The sequence below is a fragment of the Megalops cyprinoides genome, chromosome 2 (assembly GCF_013368585.1).
Source record: "Megalops cyprinoides isolate fMegCyp1 chromosome 2, fMegCyp1.pri, whole genome shotgun sequence".
In the NCBI taxonomy this organism is placed as follows: domain Eukaryota; kingdom Metazoa; phylum Chordata; class Actinopteri; order Elopiformes; family Megalopidae; genus Megalops; species Megalops cyprinoides.
Genome location: NC_050584.1, coordinates 4,125,595 through 4,146,687, shown reverse-complemented (window position 1 = coordinate 4,146,687; position 21,093 = coordinate 4,125,595). Strand labels below are relative to the sequence as shown.

Here is a 21,093-nt window from a genome sequence, read left to right as displayed (position 1 = left end):
GATTTTCAAAGGAACTCTGCATTATTCTTCTGCGAAACCTGGCTGCACGATGACATCACTGACATTGCAGTGGATTTACCTGGATATCAACTTATCAGAGCTGACCGGGACAAAGTGGCATGTGGGAAATCAAAGGGAGGAGGTATGTGTTTTTACATCAATAACAACTGGTGCTCACATGTAGTAAAAACATACCAACATTGCTTGAGTATCCTGGAATCAGCTTATTGAGTGCAAACCATACTACTCCCGAGAGAATTCTTGTCTGTTATCCTTGCGGGTGTTTACATCCCCCCGCAAGCCCTCGTTCGAGAAGCACAACACTTGCTGGATAAGCATTTCCTCCGTGGAAAACCCTCGGCCGAACTTAGTAGTTCTCGTCATGGGAGATTTCAACTCCTGTAATCTCTCACAAGAACTGCCGAGCTACAAACAGCTGGTGAAGTGCACCATGCGCGACGGTAATACACTGGATCACTTTTCCTCCACTATCAAACATACATACCGCTCCATCCCCCGCGCCCCTGGCATTGGATCAAATACATGCCATTTTGAGTCCAATGATCATTAAAGGGATAGTTAGCTATAGCTATACTGCCAAAACTTGTCTCTTACGATGATTAATAACGTTGGTTAGTAGTTTATTATCTGGTTAGTAGCTAGCTAAGTGTAGCTAAGTAATAGCGATAGGTATAGCGAGATAGATGAACTGGTGACCTAACAATACATAGCGAACAACAAAAACTTACCTTATTGTTATAATAAATGTATAATTAATAATAAATTATGGGTACCGGTAGCACCATTTGGGTGGCTATGTGTGATTTTTTTATAGGCTACCCAAAAGTACAATAGTTATGTTCGCCTTCTCCTCCTCCGTGCCACATTATGTACCCGTACCACCGAAAGGTAAGAGATTGAAAAGAAAAAAACTGAAAATACTTCAACTCGCGAATACTTTAGGTGATCTCGTCAATACTTTTCACTTGTGAGAATGCAAGTGGCGTCTAACTGGAACATACAATGAGGAAATCTGGACGTTTCTAAACTCGCAATGATTTCAAGCGACAATGTAACATAATACAAATGTAATTATTAATGGTTGCATACTGGGTACTACACTGAAAAATAGCGTGCAGTATACAGTATATACTTGTGTAGTACGCAGTACACAGTATGCAGTAGGCAGTTTCGAATACAGCCACTGCGATTTCTTCAGCGTAGTTTTTGCGTCATATCCTGCCTCCTGCATGCTCTACCCAGACGCCGCCCCTCACCTAAACCAAACCAGAGTATTTCCTGTAAGTGAGAACGCATCTGTCACGGACAATCTCCTGTTGTGTGAAAAGGGAATTACGGGCAATTTCCAGACCTGATTCTCCGCACTTTGTCCGGAGTTCATATGTGAAAACGGCTTAAGAGGCCCTGAGGACAACAACTCATTTGCTGACACTGTATGTTCATATATCAACTTCTGTGAGCAGATCTGCCTCCCAACCAAGACCATCATAAGGTACAATAACCAAAAGCCCTGATTCTCCAAACAGCTTAGAGACAGCTCAGGCGTCACACAGAACAGGCATACAGGGAAGGTGATATGGATACATTCAGGCTGGCTAGACAGAACCTCAAGAAGGCCATCAAATTTGCCAAGGAGGAATACAAAGCCAGGCTGGAACGTGATTCAAGCACCAACGACTCTGCAGCTGTGTGGAAAACACTCAGGACAATCACAAATTACAATAAGAAAAGCCCTGCAATCACCTCATCCCCTGGACTTGCTGACGACCTCAACACCTTTTACACTAGGTTTGAGAGGTCCCCTATCACACACACTGATGGCCCACCGTCTGGGCCACCTCCCATCACTTCAAGACCATCAGCCTACCTCCCACCCCCACCCCATCTCAGGAATACAATCCAGAGCCATTAGCTGTGGAATGCCTGCCCCCCCCTCCCTTCTCTCTCACCTTCACAGAGAAGGACGTCCATGAGCTCGTGACATGGCTAAATTCAAGGAAAGCCCCAGGACCTGATGGTGTCTCCCCAGCCACACTGAGGCACTGTGCCACCCCAGCTCTCACCAGTGTTCTCACACATCTTCAATCAGTCTCTGAACCACCCTGTTTCAAAGCAGCCACCATTGTTCCAGTTCCAAAGAAGGATAGTATTATGTGCCTGAATGACTACAGACCCGTTGCCCTGACATCCGTAGTCATGAAGTACTTTGAAAGACTCATCCTGTCCTTCCTCAAACCAATCACAGACCCCCTTCTAGACCCTCTACGGTTCTCCTACAGAGCCAACCACTCCATGGACGATGCTGTTAACCTCAGCCTCCACCACATACTACAGCATTTGGAAATGCCCAGCACCTATGTCAGGGCTTTGTTCGTGGACTTCAGTACAGCCTTCAATACCATCCTCCCCGACTGTCTGCATACCAAGCTGCTATAGCTGCAGGTACCCCACCCCATCTGCGAGTGAATTACAGACTTCCTGACCAACAGGAAGCAACAGCTGAGGCTCGGGACCCACCTGTCTGCCCCCGTCACCACCAACGCTGGAGCTCCACGAGGTTGTGTTCTCTCCCCATATCTGTACTCTCTGTACACCAATGACTGCACCTCCAGCCACCCCTCTATCAAGCTGGTCAGGTTTGCTGATGACACCAAGGTCCTAGGCCTCATCAAGGACAATGATGAGTTGGCCTACAGGAACACTGTGTCACAGCTGGCATGGTGTACAGAAAACAACCTGGAGCTCAATGTCAACAAGACGGTGGAGATGGTCATGGATTTCCGGAAACACCCACCTTCACATCCCCCACTACTCATCAACAAAGTAGCCGTAAAGGTGGTGGAGGAAGCAGGCTAGTAGGATAGTGGTGGACCCATCACACCCGGCTCACTGCCTCATCAGAAAACTTCCATCCGGCCACAGGTTCTGCTCCATCAAGACCAGGACCACCAGACACTTGAACAGTTTTTTTCCCTAAGGCCATCACTCTCCTCAACAACTCATCCTAGCTCCACCTCATCCCCCAACTGCCCACCATGCATCATCGCCAATGACTCCCCCTCACATACACACACACACGCACGCACTTGCACTTCACACACACATTGTATGGGACGGTGCAACCCCTTACTATGGACCCAACTGTTGTGTCAGGACTGTGCAATATGTAGCATAATGCAGTATACATTATTATTTAACCTGTACAAATATTCTTGTACTTAAAGTGTATATATAGTCTTATTTACGGTTGTTTTATTATGTTTCTCCTTTTACTCTCACTTTACTTAATCCTAGTGTGCTCCTCTATGTCTTATTCTAATATCTTTTTGTTTCACTGCGCTGTATTACCAAGTCAAATTCCTGTGTACATTGAACATTTGGTGAATAAAGCAATTCTAATTCTGATTCTGAGCAAAGTGACAATAATGTCATGAATTGAAATGGAATTTCAATTCAAATTGTCCCTCTGACTTTTAATGGAATGGAATGTCCCTCTGTTTTTATATGTATTTGGTCTAGACAATCCGTCTTTGTGGGGGTGATTGAACTGATACATTTGCTTTGGGAGAGGCATTCAACAAGTGAAAATTATTTTACCTCATATAAAAGGACATACAAAGTTCCCATTGTCATTGTCAGGGCTCCTGGTGAAAATTTCCATTAAGTAAATTAGATCTGAACAAAATGATATGACATGTGCGCATAGCCATTTAAAAACCTGAGTAATCTGCCTAAAACTGAGGCCAGTATTTATAAAAATAAGCCAGTATTTATATGATTACTTAAAGTTTCATCTACCTCTTCACATTATGAGCCCAATACTGTCACTCAACTGTTCAGGGTCAAAAGCTCCTAGATCCTTGCCACATGAGCAATTTTTGTGTTTTCCTTTCTTTCAGCAACACTGAAATGACTTGAAGCAGGTGTTTGGCTGCATTGCCATATCCTCCAAACCCAAACATATTAAAGTAATGTCCATTAAAGATGCTTCCACACTTCCAAAGCAGTTTCCTGTGTTTTCTTTTACACTGGCAAGGCATGGCAGGCCAGTGAGCAGGGCACAAAACCAGTGGACAGCTCCTGCAAACAGAACACATAACCACTACAGCTCTCTGGCTGAGTACATCAATGCCTGTTGTCCAGTACTGAGCAGTGTAAACACCCACTGTCAATCTCACCCTTGAGCCATGTGATGTCACAAACTAACAAGTGGCACCACTTACAAACCTCTTTTCTTCATGGCCTGTTTGGGGGTGCCCTGTAATCAGGGAGCTCAAAGCGCATTGACTCCAACTGTCTTTAATGAACCTTGCAACCTCTGAAGAGTAGTTCAGGCTCAACATTAGGCTCAACATTAACAGAAGATCATGACTGCTACCTTTGCTGTTATTCTATTTAAATGGCTATCACCCTTTTAAACCCATCCTGTGGCATCAAGCTGCAATTAATCTGGATGTCAATGTTCATCTCCTCACCAAACAGTGTAAGCAGTGCCAGAAAAATCTGATCTGAAGCTCATTATCACAATTATTTCCCTAATAAATTTTCTTTGATCCATTATTATTTGGTTTATCGTGATGCAACATAGATACTTCTACATGAGGTCACCTACTAACAGTACAGTGAAATGTCTTTGAAGGTTCAATCTGAACCAGGAACAGGGGAGGGAACAAAGCAGACAATCAATGAATGGAGGCCTAAGCCCTTACATCTGAAGTTCCCCTCCACTGTAACCCACACACTTCTCTAAAAATGGGTTTTGAAACTGACATGACAAAGGTGAATGTAAAAAGCTTAAGTCGATATAAACCACTGATATACTGATCTCAGTATTGCCAGGGGCAGAAAGATGTCACTCACTCCATCTTCTACTTCTTTCCCTCACAATGCAAACAGGTTGGCACCAGCAGTGGGAGGCAGGACTGACCTGCGAGGGTGTGGTCACGCTGATCTCCGGGACAAAGTTGTCGTCGAACAGGCTGATGATCTGCTCCTGGTGCAGCTCCTTGGTGGGCGTGACCTTGGGTGGGGGCGGTACTGGAGGGCCCTTTCTGAGCTGGAGGAACACAGTGGGGGGGGCGGACGATCACATCAGTGTGGATCTGGCATCACTTTAGCATCAGTTTAGACAAGGCATAAGACGAAGTACTAAAATATCAAATATCGCGAATCAGAAAATGACAAAATGTTTCAGGGGCCTGGGAATATATCACAAAATCAAATTACCACATGACATGGATTAAAACTGGCTGGAAAGTAACCTACATTACACTATGAGTAAAAATCACTAAAAATGTTGTAATTCTGTATATACCTTATGATTTCTAAAATGCTGTGGAAAGTTGATCATAAGGTTTCATGACGAAGTTCCTGACTCTGTATTAGACATGTTCCTTACATTTTTGTTCCCTTGACAAAGGCACATTGCTAATCTGCTCCACTAAATTCCACATGCAGATAGGGACAGATTTCAGGATGTCTCTCAAAATTTCAAGCAATGTTAGTGACTTTTCAGGGCATATTCTAAGCAAAAGTAAAGAGAGCGAGCTTTGTGAAATGACTTCACAAAGTTCACATGCCTCCACCCTGAGGTGGCCACATTGTGCTTTGTCAGAGCCGAAGAATAAAGAGTGGTTCAACAAACAATTCATTAAAAATTTTTTAGTAATTGAACATGATAATTTTGAGCCTCTTATTTCATGATGTACTGTGTACACTCATTCAGTCACCTTTTGCACTAATTAAGTCATTGCTGGGGTCAATCCATAATGATGTGACATGCTAATCGGCACATACAGTGTTAGAACGACTCTCAGAATGACCGAAAGAACACTCGGAGAATAAGCCCTCATGAAACAATTAATAATTTTCTTGGTCACAATGAAGAAAAGCAAGGACTATAAAAGGAGTGGACACTAATGTGCATTCTGTTCTTTTTACAAACAAAACACTTCTTATCCAAGAAGAGTGCTTCATTATTATGATATTCCACCATCTATCATATATTTATGTCATACCACAACTTCATTGCCTTGAACTTTAAAGCAAGTGAAAGGAAAGTGAAAACTTCTCAGACTGCTATTGCCTGTCTCATAAATCTCTTGAAACCCAATACTACAGACTTATCTTGAAGAAAGATCAAGACTCCAAAGGAAAACATCCACAAACAGTACCCAGTGTCCTTAATTTGACCTAATTCAATGAGTTCAAAAGAAACTCCAGTGTAAGTAGCTTCCCTTATTGGCGCTTGGAAAGTGCATCTGTGGTGAGATGTCACAGAGAAGATGCAGAACGTTGCAAATGAAATGCCACCAATGGCATCCTCCTTGTCTTGTTTGCATGTAAATCAAATATCCATCTCCACACTTACAACAGCATACTACACAAGCCCTGAGGAGTATGGTATATTATTCACATCAAAATGCACTGTGCTATGGTACTACTCAGAGAAGGCATATATACACTTGAGTGTGTGTTGAGTTTTCAAGTGTAAAACTAAAATTTGGTAATGAAAATTACTTCCTCACAAAAATAAAATTTTAAAAACTGAAAATACTCACCATTTTTCTCTGTACTCAAATATAACAATACACAGCGCCTCAGAAACATTCATCAATCGGTAATCTAATCTGTTCCTAATATTACATTAACATTGTATTACACATTTTTTTCTGAAAAATCAAAAAAAAAGACCATAGAAAAACCTGTGAAGGGGATTTGGGTCGGGGAGGCCCGGTTGACGCAGGTGCCAACATATGGTTGGGGCTAGCAATGGGGCTGGCAAGCGGGGACTCATCTTCTGAAGGTGAGGGTGTCCTTGCCAGCCGAAGAGGACCAGAGTCACTGTGGGAATCATGATAGTAGTATGGTTAGACTGCTGCTCAGCTTACCCTGAGAACATCGAAAAGGCACTATTAAATGACCAATGATAGCTCAGTTAATTAATGGAGTAAATTTTCCAGCTCTCATTTCACATAGAGTAAAATCAATGTAACCATATATAAAAAGTAACCACCAAGCATAGTACTCTGACAACATGTTTTGGTGTACACACATTACCATTCTGTAAAGCAATGCTGAAAAATCTGTTCTGTAGCTAATAACACAACCACTTATATTTGTGTGGATTAGTGGCACTTCAATGAGGGTTGATCAGATTTTCGTTCACAAACCACAGCAATTTGCTGCAAAGATTTTGACGACTGATAGGTGCTTTAATTTTGGTTGGCTATGAAATGTTAAACATAAACATTGCCAAAATATAACATATAAATTGTGAGTTTAGGTTGGAATAGATAGCTTCCCTTTTATCATGTAGTGTGTAGCTATGCACAAACTCTAACATCTGTGTTGCTACACAAAGTTTACTGGCAGTTATTCATCATATGTATTTACAAGAGCACATAGTTTTAATCCATTTATACCACAGCTAACTTTCTTGCAACAGAATTAATGTGGTACTGTTCCTGGTAGCTAGTATCTTTTGCTGTTATTTTTAATATAAATATTACAAGTATAATTTTCAAACAAAGTTGAATGTTGAATGGGCCTGTATATTGATATGGAAGATGATACAGCCACTTTAATTGGAATCGAGCATTTAAATAAGTGTGTCAATCTATACAGAACTGTACTTTCATTTACAGACGTAAACTTGCATGACATACAATGAGCCATGCTGACTTTTAATGTTGTCACTTACACGCCCCTCTGACCAAGTTTGTTTCAGACAGTGCAATGTAAATCATGGATCTAATGCAAATCGTGCTCTGAACAGATCATACTTTACAGACAAAACGTGTGATTCTGTTTTTGCCCGTTTGAGCTTACCAGCTCTTACCTTGGAGCTCCCTGGATAGTGAAGGCCTTGTCTGCATGTTGCTCCCCCAGTTTGGTCATCACCTCATACAGCTTGTGGCAGAGCTACAGAGGCCCAGATAGAGAAAAAAGAAACTGCTGGATTAGGAAGGATTTGCATATAGCTAGGGTCACTTAAATATTGTTACAAGGGTCAAATATTATAAAAAGGGATGTTACATAGCAGGTGAAATGAATGTCAAAAGATACAAAATCCATTTAAATAGGTACCTGTGGTGAGAAACGATAACTTCAACAGTACTTCAATAACTTTTATGTTTATTTCATAAGAATGGGTGAAAACACGATACACGATACTGAGGAAGCCAAATGCAAAGATGATCCATTTCCGATTTAACTGAAAGGCAATGAACTTGGAGAAAGCATACAGCAAATTTATAATCTGCATGGATGAAAGTCATAAAACGGTACTCATGCATTATATTTCCATCTCTGTTTATAGCGTTAAAAGAAACTGTACTGCTGAGTAATCTTTCCAGGACCTATAACTGATTTCATTATGCTTTCCATTGGTTCAGCCTTCTACTTCTCTCATTGCAGCTTACTATGGATGAAAAGCTGAGGTGATTTTCCATTTTACATGAGAAAATAGCTCATTCATGCTCATACATGCTTTTGACCACTACATTTTTCTTCTATTCTTCATTAAACAGGTGAGCTAAGGAGAAAAGTTTTAAACAATTTTGCTAAGGTAACTGGCTCTTTTTAGCCTAGAAGACAACACCCACATTACATTAAAAATATTAACAAAGACTCAGCAATTAAGCCACGAACAAGCACATGAAATGTTGAGAAGCTGGCCAACACGTCACAAAAAATGAGAAAGAGCAAAAAATAAATAAATAAAAAGCAAAACAAGAACCAACCTTGAGCACACAGCCAAACCAATTCATTCTGCTGGTACTGCAGCCTCACACCTGTATTTAACAAGCCTGACGAGGCAGATGAGGGTTGTTAACCAATGGCTGTCTTAGACAATTACAGAATGACAAGTGACAGTGACAATGAACTGGCTAGATGTGTTTGACATGAAATGAGCTCAGTAATTGACAAGGTTGAAAACTGAAAGATTAATATTTAACAAGTTAAACTACTAACAATTTAACAATTAGTTTTGGGGAATAGGTGAAGGTTCTCCTTCACAGTTCCTTGCCCCTCTCACAGTCTCATGGTGTGCAAGACCTAAGCTGTGGTTCAATGTCCTGCAAATGTTCACAAAAATAAGGCAATGATAAAGCCATTCAGTCCCCTAATACACCGGGCCACCAGACACAATGAATTCTTCCCTCCAGCTTTGCAGACAGCCAGGCCCCCTGCACATCCTGGGCAACAATAGCTCTTAATAGCTCAATAATGGACAAGGTTGAAAAATGACAAGATCCTTTTAACAAAAATTTCACAAACGACAAACAACTAACAGTTTTGGGGGACAGATCAAGGTTTTCCTTCACAACATATGCACTAATCAGGTACTAACTTACCGTACCTTATGATTAAATGATCACATGTTTTTGAGACATTTTCCAAGACCACTGAAAAGCAAATCTTGTGCAAACATTAAACTTAATGAGTCATGTCCAACACTGACAATTTCTTTTTTTAGATGAGGCACTACTGCATGGGTTAAGATATGAGACCCGACATCAAGGCCAGTGTCCGATCACCATAGAAAGAGCAGCATCCAGACAAAATCCTGGGCTTTCACATTGCAATTGTAGCTCTCCACACATTTCCTTAATTGTAGAGTACATGATGGAAGCACAATATCTTAGCCCACATCATTCCTTCTCCTCTCATTCAGTTCAATTTACACTGAAACCAAACAGTACAGTAGGGCACCTCCTGTTTTCTTTATTGACAGACTCGGCTCAACCCATTAAAAATATGTTCCTCTGCAAGTACATACTTTTAAATTGTTCCTATTCCAGTGCAGCCTCCACATCCTGTTTGACCCAATTTCCATTATCAGAACTCAAATGAAAAGTGTTGTTCATTGCTGCCTGTTCACAACGCCTGTGGATGGGAACACAGTTTTCAAGATAAGGGCCTGATTTTCAACATACCAATCTGGGGAAAGACATGTAAGGCATGTTGGGGTCTTTGAATCAGTTACAATTCATATTTTATCATATATTGGGTATAGAGCACTTACATTTTGGGAACAATAAACTGACAGAATGTGCATTGGATAACTAGTATACTTCAATTATAAATTATATATTACATAACAATTATATATTTGTTATTTATTGATACAATACGGCAAGAAAATTCTGTAGTGAATGAAAAGTGTCAGTTGTTATCAAATACACAACACTTCTGAAAACAGTGAATATACAATACATGGTCTTCTGTATTAGGGTATGGTGCGGGGTGTTCTGTAGAGGAGAGATTATTCAGTCTCTGCAGCTCAGTGCTGAGGACCCCAGTAATCTTCTATTGAGATCAGACAGGACTAATATAATCAACAGACATAAATTCTGATTACACAATACAAGGTTTTCTAGAGTACTGTATCATGCCAGAATTTTAGACTACCCATAATTTTATTTTGTGAATGCATGTTTGATGGAAATGCATGTATAATACAAGTGCACACCTACTCATAGAAGGCTTTTCTTTATTTTTACTATTTTCCACATTTTAGAATAATAGTAAAGACATCAAAACTATGAAATAACAAAATGGAATTATGCGGTGACCAAAAAGTGTTAAACAATTATTATATTTTAGATTCTTCACAGTAGCCAAAAAATATTTTTTGAAATTAAATTTTTTATTTGGAAAGAAATTCATACATCAACTTCACTATTTATATTTCTCTAAGAAACAAATTTCAAGCATTTAATCACAAGTCTATAGATCAAAATGTCTGAATGCAGGTTTCTCATTATGTTAATCAGGTGTATCCAAACTTTTGACTGGTACTGTATGTGTGTGTGCTTGGGCAGATGGTGCTTGCCTGCAGGAACACAGAAACACAGCATTTTTTGTTTAATTTTTTAAGAAGGATTTGATTTTCCATTGCAAACTGCAATAGCTCTGTCATCTACCTCTTTCTGGGAAATACTTAAAGCTCTTACACATCTTGTAGAAACCTTGTATTACAAAGTGTAATAAAATGTACATTATCATACTGATCTTAGACCAGTCCAGGTGACACCTGAGCTCTGTTTGTTGTCATTGCAGGCAGTGAGTGTGTGCTTGCAAGTGGGGGGGGGGGTTAAAACCTTCAAAGAAGCTTTCTGCAGACATTAGGTTATTCCACAGAGCGCGAAAAGTAACAGCAAGAGTCAGCAGAGACCACAGGCATATATTACCTACGTTTGAAAAAAAGAAAAAGAAAGGAGCTGACACTCAACACATTTACGACTGAAACAAACACAGCTCTGCAGCCATAGCCAAAGGAGACCTGGAAGGAGTAGCTCTTCCTGTTCAAAAATGCATACACACAACCTGCCCTTGTGCTCGCAGCACAGCTACAAGTAAAGTGCAATACACCAATCTGCAACAAGCACATTATTGCTGTGACTTCTCCATGGTAACCAGGCAAAACATCACTGAAACTGAACATAAGTGGCAAATTAAATTCCTGAATTATCACGTTTGCCAAAATTAACCTCAACTACAAATACAGCAAATGCTAACTGAAAACTACGAGAAGCTTAATAACACTAATGAAAACATAATGAACCATGTAATTAACACGCGTATAGCATAAAAAATAAGTTATGTGCGAAAAGGGTTAAACCAGAGGGGACACGTAAATAAACGTGGGCTGAACAAGTATCTAACATGGCTTGGTAGCCAAACAAAATTATCTAGCTTCTCTTTTAAACGTGTAGTGTGAAATCCCAAAGTCGCAAGTCCTCGTTGCAGACAGTCATGTAGTATTAGATGCATTCAACAGCAGTGTTTATTCTAGGTCATTGTATCAGTTTACACATTTAAGGTGGCATGACTTTTTTTTAAGCTTTTTTGTATTTTTATGTATTTTTATACATTTGACTGTTATTTATCAAAACTTTAATATATTTTGTTGTACCTTTGTTCAAAGTACTATTTATGACAATAAAACAAGTTTATTTCTAAAATACATTATGTCATGTTATCTTGGTGAGGACTCTTAAATAACTACACATAACAAATGTTAGGGAAAATCTTTGTTTATGTTATGTGTTTCTGTAAAAAAAAACAAAAAACAAAAAAAGAAAGAATATTGGCTGATACATCATTATCGGATTTTTAAATCCTCAAATATCAAAATCAGTATTGGTCTTAAAAATCTTATATCGATCGGGCTCTAAATCAAACCATCCCACCTGCCAGTGTAATGGACAGAATTACCTCATAAACATTTTGGTCATGCAAAGGGGGTAATTGGTAATGTGGCTCTAGGAAAGACCTCACTACATATGGGCAATCCTTTCTGTTGACATCTGTTGGCATCACCCAGTGCAAAATTTACTCATCTTTATGGGGTTGTAGATCAGGTAATACAGTATGATGTTCATAGTATTAGGAAAGGCAGATGCACACAGATACACATACAGTACAAATGCACATACCGGCTTTTGTTTTGTTGGGTTGTCTTTGTTACTATTACTGATGTTTCTGATGCTTTAAGCTATGCAGCAGCATTAATCCCTGGAAGTGTGATCTTAGACACCGGAAAACTTGAATTAGAATGGACACTGTTGTTTAAAAGATTTGGACCTGATCAGTATTAAGAGGCTGTGACACTGGTGAGAGCTCTCCCTGACAATCTGTGCTGGGTTTACACAGAGATATATCATGGGGCATTTCACCCAAGGTTGTATTGGTTGCACAGTGTAGCATTCTTTCAAGTATTAGTCATGTGTAGCTACAGAGCTCACGCCACATGTATGAAACTCATTCTGGAGCTGATTAAACAAACTTCTAATGACCAAGCTGACATGAATAATAAAAAAGAAAAATTAAAACCTTAGGAAAAAAGCATAGCAACAAAATATTTAAAAAGCATAAATAGTTAAAATAAATGAATAAATAAATAACAAATCATCACATACCAACTAGCAGGAGTTTGCCTATATTCCTGAACTCTCTACAAGATGACCTAATAGCAGTTAGCAGAGGCAGTCTTCACAAAACACAGGACAACACTTGCAAAACGAGATGCAAAACGTCAACAGTATCAGTTTATTATGAACATAATGTTTATTATGTTCCCCTCCTGAAGTTGTTTCAGCCTTTGCCAAAGGCAGACAATGAATTAGAAATAAATGCTAAAACAAATACACTATATGGACAAAAGTATTTGGCCACACCTGATTTTCAGGGTTTGGGCTAGGCCTTTATCTCCAGTGAAGGGCAATCTTAATGCTTCAGCATACCAAGACATTTTGGATAATGCTATGCTTCCAACTTTGTGGCAACAGTTTGGGGAAGGCCCTTTTCTATTCCAACATGACTGTGCCCCAGTGCACAAAGCAAGGACTATAAAGACATGGCTTGATGAGTTTGGTGTGGAAGAACTTGACTGGCCCACACAGAGCCCTGACCTCAACCCCATCGAGCACCTTTGGGATGAAGTGGAACGGAGATTGCGAGCCAGGCCTTCTCGTCCAACATCAGTGCCTGACCTCATAAATGCTCTACAGAATGAATGGGCACAAATTCCCACAGAAACACTCCAAAATCTTGTGGAAAGCCTTCCAGAAGAGTGGAAGCTGTTATAGCAGCAAAAGGGGGACCAACTCCATATTAAAGTATGTGTATTTGAATACAATGTCATTACAATGTAATGGTCAGGTGTCTGAATACTTTTGTCCATACAGTGTAGCTCCAAAACAGGGGCATCACAAGACTACCGGAGACACATGATCAATATTTATTTTTATTCGAATGACATACTCTATGCTGTAGTGTATTGGATGAAAACATGCAGCAGTATCCAGCACAAATAAAATATTTGTGGAATGAAAATGCAAAAAGCAAAATTCACAGCACAATTACATGCAGTCCTCATATTTTACTTAACATACTTCAACTGAAATTTTTCAGAATTATTCCCTCCCTTGAGAGAGCAACCCTAATAAATAGAGCTCTTAGGTGTCAGCTAGAAGATGTGCTGGCTTGAGTTACTTGAGAGCCAGTGAGATGGGTGCACAGGACACAGTGCAGAGGGGTACCCAGGTCCCATGGGAAACACAAGTGCACAGGGGTACCCAGGTCCCGTGGGAAACACAACCATTCTGCTTCAGGATGAAACACCCACCACACAACAATCTCTGAGCTCTGAGTCAACAGTGCAACACTGATGGCTTTGATCAAGCTTCCATAACTGTATAAAATATGTTTTATGGGTCTGAGTTAGTCACTGATGTGCAGGATGTACAGGATGTGCAATGTTCACAACACTTACACTAATAAGCGTATTATTGGCCAATGGACTGACAATAATTGAAAAGCAGGAAGCCCATAGGAGGAGGGCTGACCCTAGCAGCATGAGGTCAAGAGTATCTATAAAACAATGTACAGCAATTTACACAGTAATCCTGACACCCCAACAAAGCTGGGCATTATTAAGTGTGAAACTTACCACTGCAATTTCTCTGTGGAACTTGGATTCCAGATTTGTGACATTCTTGAAGGTGTTCACGTAGAAACCAACACGACTAGAAAGAAAAACAGAATCAGTAAAAACCTGCAGCATATTAACATCAGCTTGATGAAAATACATGAATCTGTACAAAGGCAAATAATAATGCCACATTATTTATCCAAACTGAGTCAGGCCCTCATTATTTCACTGGGAAAACATCTGTCAACAGACAAATGCTTGCCTATACGTTGGAACCCATGGTGATTACAGCCAACAATTTTATCACACAAAATACCTGTTAAAATTCTTTATAGTAAAAAATACCTTTAAAGGTACTGAAAAAATAGAAGCCTTGTGAAATAATACACCCATGCACACATCAGTCTCTAATTGCATTATAAACGAATATGTGCACATATGGTGATTGAATAGGTAGGAATGCTCTAGTATTGACCACAGAGAAGCCGGGTTACTGACAGGCCAGGTGAAATGGGATGCAGAGTTTTCAGCAGAGTCTGGTGGGAGAGACAAGCTGTATGTATCAGAGGGAGACGGGAGCTATACACAAGGCAAAGCTGAGCCCACTGAATAATTCAGACTGCAAGTCAGTTAGGGCGGCTCTTATCTCTGACACAGAAGTCAGATAAAATTCATTAATGGATGGTTAGCTGAATGACACATTTTCTCAGACAGGCTGAATTACTGAATGGCAGGACTGTGTCATCAGTTAAATGCCAGTTATACTTTTTTACCCCAGTTATACTTTTGAGTTGTGTACATTTTCTGATAACAGACTGTGTGCTGTGTAATGATGGTTCTTTTTATCACATTTTATTTTGAGATATATTGTATGAAAGTTATGTTTCTCTTTACCAATGCACAATAGCATAAAATCAGCATTCATTCCTAACTGACGTACAAGATATGAACAGAACAAGATATATTACATCCTGCTGTCTACAAAGGTATTAATTTATGGTTGTGCTAATGAAGAGGAACCTTCATCTGCCCCACCCACCCACCCACCCAAAAAAACTGAAATGTTTGTGTCATATTAAGCTTGTGTAATATATTTAAAGATATTTATTTAAATAAATTCCCATTTATCACATTAACAATTTGTACATCTCAATTCATCAACTTCATTCCAAGCATGTTGATTGCTTAATTGTTAATTCTAATGGTCATTCTGTAATTTAACTGTACATCATGCATTGGCTGACACCTGCCTTTGTTGGCAACAGTTAAATACAGGTGTGTTGCAGGAGATATTAATAAATCAATGCACATACTAATTATGTATTAGAATAGAGGATTAATCACTTTCCCATGAATCTCAACGCATCCAATAAGAGCAGTTGATTCTGACTACTATGTTGTAGAAATTTTAAAAATGCACAGCTTTAATAAGGGTAATATGTTTATTTTTTACTCAAATGTAAGTTCATCCTGTGTTTTGTTTCTTGATCAATTTCACGATAGAGATCTGAACAGCAAAATACTAAAAAACTGTCTCTGTGTGGCAATGCCAATCACAAAGTGTTAGGGCTAGGTATAAATAAGTCTCCATGGCCTCGTTTAGATGGTTTAGATGGGGTACAAAGTACTTCTAGTTCTTTCGACTGAACAAAGTGATTCCGGCTCTTTCACCAAGACCTACAAGCCACACAAATCTGCACTGCCATCCTGGTTATGATGAAAACAACCAGTGGGCCTGTTGCGTAGTTCTTCCAGCTAGAGTCAAACTGCGTTGTGGAATATCACAACCATGAGTCCTAATCCCCAAAAGTAGTGGTAATAGTTTTATGCAGCTAGTAGCTAGTATCCACAACATACACCATATCCTGCAAGCATTTAAAAGTTTTCCTACTTATTATAAGTTATCATATACAACAATTAATAATAATAAGAAAAAGAAGAAGAAGAAAATAGTGACATTTTTTATTTGTACCATTTTATGTAGAAGTATTGAAAAGGTTGATCTCGATTCCAAAACGACTTTATTTTTTCAGAATTAGTAAATTTTCTGTTCAGCTGTCATAACTAGAGTAAGTTCCTTGTGACTCAGTTTTGCAATGAGGAGTAATAACTGTGAGAAAATCTGTCTGCCCCTCACTCTGGAAGTGTGTACCCTTTAGTCTGAATCAGTCCCTTAATGTCTATACATAAATGTAACCAATTACAGCAGTATTCCTTCAGCAAAGAGCCTTCAATGAACATGTACAGCAGAACTATTGCCAGAAGTACAAACAAAAATATCAAGTATATTCCCTGCAAATCAACAGAAACTTACTAAACCATTTCAAACACATACAACTGCATTCAAAATGTGAGACAAATCGTATTGTGCATTCACAATAAATCCAAGGGACAATCTGAACTAAATAATTCTTAAATACCTCTGTAGTTTGGCAGATTGTTTTTTGTCCCGCAAACTGAATCTACAATCACTCACATGTAGATTTGCACAAGGCACTTAGGAATGCAGAAGACGATGCTTCCTACCTGTCCCACAGAGATGGTAGTTCTTCCTGCAAATCGACATTGAGCTCATCAAAAACCTTCTGTGCTTTGCTGAACTCCTCTTCTGCCTGGAGGAGAGAGTGGCTGTGTAAGTGCAGTGCTGTATAATGTCCTTTTTAGACAAGAAGTGTTGACTCCACATTGTGGAAAGTCACTCACTGAACGCAGATGCATACTTATCTGTATTGGATTAGCATTGGATCACATTGTCCTAAGGAGATATTCTACATATAAAAGCTCCGGGACAAATACATGAGGTCACTGCTGACCTGTACTTTCTCTTCCTTCATGGACAGTGCTGTAATTACCATAGCTGATTAAACTGTTTAAACAAAGTAAGTTTTGACCAAACATCACAACTGAACACAACACGTCATAGAGGGCAAGTGGCAATAAACAGGGTGTGATACTTAGGTGCATGGTATGTAAAAACAAACCCTTTTGTTAAGTTTAAACATTTGCAGAGATTTCAAAAGAGATTTAAAGATACTCTTTAAGCTCCTCTGACTTATCAGTCTATGTTTCACTATGAACCTTAACCACAGAAGACCATACTGCCACATCAAACATTCTTGTAGCAATGGTAGAATAAAAGGCAGAAAGACAGTGTGTAGATCAAAGAGAAAACACTGCATGGTATAATTGTCCATCCAGTTTCATAACTAATACAGAAACTTAAAGTCAGGGTACAATAACAGTGAAAAGACTTTACCGATTTATATATAAATGGCTCCAGCAATCTATATTTCTTGAATATTATTACACAAATATGTGTAATTCCTGTGGCTGGGTGAATATTTTGTAGTTCCACAGAGGCATGTGCATGAATGCATGCAGGTACTTGGCACAAAAGAGTAATAGGGGGTCAGAAAACGTCAGGAAAAAATACCCACACACTGCTATTATGTTCCCAAGTGATTTATTTCATTTTGTCCACGAGTAGAAACAATATTTCAACTATTTGGTTTTTGTCAAGTAAAATTGATCATGGGAGTATACATGTATATATAAAAAAACCTGCATTGATATCTGTGTAGGTATACACAATGGAAACTGCATCATGATTATGGGAACATGCAGTATATATACATTCTGGTAATTATAGTCATTATATTACTGCTTTCAACTTGTGCATTTCTCTATATTCCAGGTATATAACCAACAACATGTATCATCATATGTCATCATATCTCAGCATAGCTTCATTAGAGCAGCATTTCTTCAGTCCAAGAGCCTTACCTTAGAGATTTTACGCTCATTTCTTATGTTGGAGGCCTGCAAAGTTTCTAAGTGATGTCTGGCGCTGTCATAGTCGATTAGCTTTCGGCTTCTCTTTGCAATACGAGTCTATGGGAAAAGACGTGATAAATCAATGTTACCACACAGCCTCTGGGAGTGAGCATACACACATACAGAAGGACAAGAATTTGTCCTGTTTCCACAGTGATGTACATACAAGGAGAGTACCAAGGTGGGTAAATCACTGGTTCTTCGCTGGTGTCGGAAGTAAATTCCCTATGGGAAATTACAATGGGCTTCGCACACTATCCATCTTTACTCAAGTTTGGATTTATTTGAGCTGGGAATTTCCTGAATTAACCTGTTCGATGTGAGGATATATTTGGACTCGCCAAATGTTTAAATATTTTCCAAAAATGTTAAGATTTAAGACTTGTAGATCGTTTTGTAGTCCACTTTTCGAACGACATATCCAATAGAGCAATGTGGGGGGGTGGGGGGGTGACTCCCTGACAAATCAGATACCACCATCTCATCCAGGCATTCTGGGATCTTCGGTTGGCTCTGAACTAGGGATGGGCGATACCAGTGATTTTTGTTTCGATCTGATACCAAGTAATACTAGGGCTAGTATCCCGATACCGATACTGATATCAATATTTTTTTTAAGTCTTGTTGTGTACACAAATCCAGGAAATATTTGTAATTTCTATGATGAAATTACATCAAAAAATGCATTTAAAAGCTTACTTTTAAGACACTACTTAAAACACTATCAAACTTCTCTATTTTGTTTTTCATTTATTTAACAAAAACAGTGATAAAACACAGTTTATTCTTCAACATTCAAACAAAAACTTTGAAAAAAACATAGACTTTCTTTGCAGCGAGAGAGAGACAGACAGACAGAGATAGTGAGAGAGAGAGAGAGAGAGAGAGACAGACACAGAGAGAGAGAGAGAGAGAAAGAGAACTGGTGATGGGCAAGTGACTCACAGGAACAATACATAGAGAGCCATTCAGATTTGCTCTAATTCTTCCCCTCCCTATTCAAACTTGGCATTTTTTCTCTTAAGGCCTCACCTATTCCTTAATGAGTGAAAGAGAGAGAGACCAACAGTGAGACAGAGAAAGTGAGAAAAGAAAGGAGACAGAAAAAGATAGACAAAAAAGAGGGAAAGAATGAGTGAGAACCAGGCGAGAGGATTGCCATTTTCACAAGCAGTGAAATTCTTCACATAGGTTCAAACAAAAAATTTAGAATAATTCCTTTACATCTGAAAAACATCCAGGCCTTCTGATTCATTTTTTGTTTAGAAACAGCAGCATGTTTACATTTTTCCCCTTCAGTCGGTTTCTGCAGCTGCTCTCAAAAGTAGAGAAACAAGAGGGATCACCCTCGACATGGACACATATTTTGCTGCAAAAGTTTCTCGTGTTGCCTCTTCGAACAGTCTCAGGGCCTCAATGGTTGGCTGGATCAAGTCCAGCTCTTCAGTGCTTAAGCAGAGGGCATTCCAAGTACACAAAGTGCGGTGATGACTGCTTCCCTCTGCTCCTGAAGTCTGTCCAACATATAGAATGCAGAATTCCACCTTGTTTCTACTGACTGAACCAGTTTATGCTCTGCCACGTTCAGCTGCTTCTGTATGTCTATGAGTTTCTGCATGGCTTTCATGCTGTGGTTGAAAAATGATACAATGCTACTGCATTTTTCCAAGAGCTGAACAATTACAGCCTACTGACTGCAAAACTTGGGCTTATATGTAGGCCTAAAATAATCTACACCAATACCATGACTAGGGTCTCATACAATAAATATCCCGCACATCAATATCCTGTTTACATTTTACATGGTTAACAATTCTATTATCACCGGTTACCTGGATAATTTCTGCCTTTCTGAAACGCCTCTGCTAAAGAACTTTGCCTCAATGAAGTGGGGGTATTTGCCTGCATTTTCTCCACCTCTCGTCGTTTCTCCTGTAACTGGTCATGCTCTTTTGGGTGGCAATTTAAACGTTTCATGAGATTTGTGGTATTGCCACAATATCTGACCGTTTTGTCACATATGCCACATTTCGAATCATTACTATTTACCATATCAAAATAACTCCACACGAGGCTCTGTTTACGTTCTGCCATTCTGCAACCGGCACTGGGGCTGAGTGACTGAGTCTGTTTCTGTGTGTGCCTTATTACAACCGTTGTTGGGAGCTGAGTGAGAAAGCAGAAGGAAAAGTAGTTCCTATCCAAACCAACCATTCAAGAAAATAAGCAAAAACACTGTGAAACTAAATTTATGAAATCAGACGTTTAAAGCATTGTCTGTTATCGATTTTTGCATATGAGGATCGATCCTTAAAACTATCGATATTTTGGTATCGATCCGCCCATCCCTACTCTGAACCCGGCTAGGTTTGCTAGTGGAAGACACAGTAGCAAAGATGTCGACAGTTGGTAGTTAGCTAGCTAACAAATAACCGTAATCGTTATAAAATGGTTTAGTGGTTTGTCCTGGACTGCAGCCACTGTACATATGTGAACGACTGCAAATTTCATGTTTCCAAAATGCCCCACGGCACAGTTTTACATCATAGAAACCGTGAAGGTTATCTCTATAAGCACACCATCAGAGAGACGTCTGTCAAATTTAGCTAACTGAATGTGCATTTACACTCAAGTCGAGTGCCAAAATCTACACATGTAAGCAGAATGATCTTTTTGCTTAAACATCAAGGTGTTTCTGACTGTAGATATGTCTCAAAGGCGTCGGACGTTTTTCATCATTCAAAAAAATCGTGGGTTAACAAACAGTCCACTTAGCAAGCTCGATGGGTGATGAT

At 39.4% G+C, this 21,093-nt stretch overlaps 1 protein-coding gene across 1 annotated transcript in view; it reads right to left on the bottom strand.

Annotated features, from left to right (window-relative positions):
- LOC118773760 (amphiphysin-like) overlaps positions 1–21,093 on the bottom strand; it is a 109,238-nt gene that overhangs the window by 43,149 nt on the left and 44,996 nt on the right. Inside the window, exons 6-11 of the mRNA XM_036522834.1 lie at positions 18,248–18,355; positions 16,991–17,076; positions 14,483–14,558; positions 7,862–7,944; positions 6,726–6,864; positions 4,949–5,077 (exon numbers count right to left, since the gene is read on the bottom strand). Of these exons, the coding sequence (XP_036378727.1) occupies positions 4,949–5,077; positions 6,726–6,864; positions 7,862–7,944; positions 14,483–14,558; positions 16,991–17,076; positions 18,248–18,355 (621 nt within the window). The remainder of the gene's footprint in view (positions 1–4,948; positions 5,078–6,725; positions 6,865–7,861; positions 7,945–14,482; positions 14,559–16,990; positions 17,077–18,247; positions 18,356–21,093) is intronic.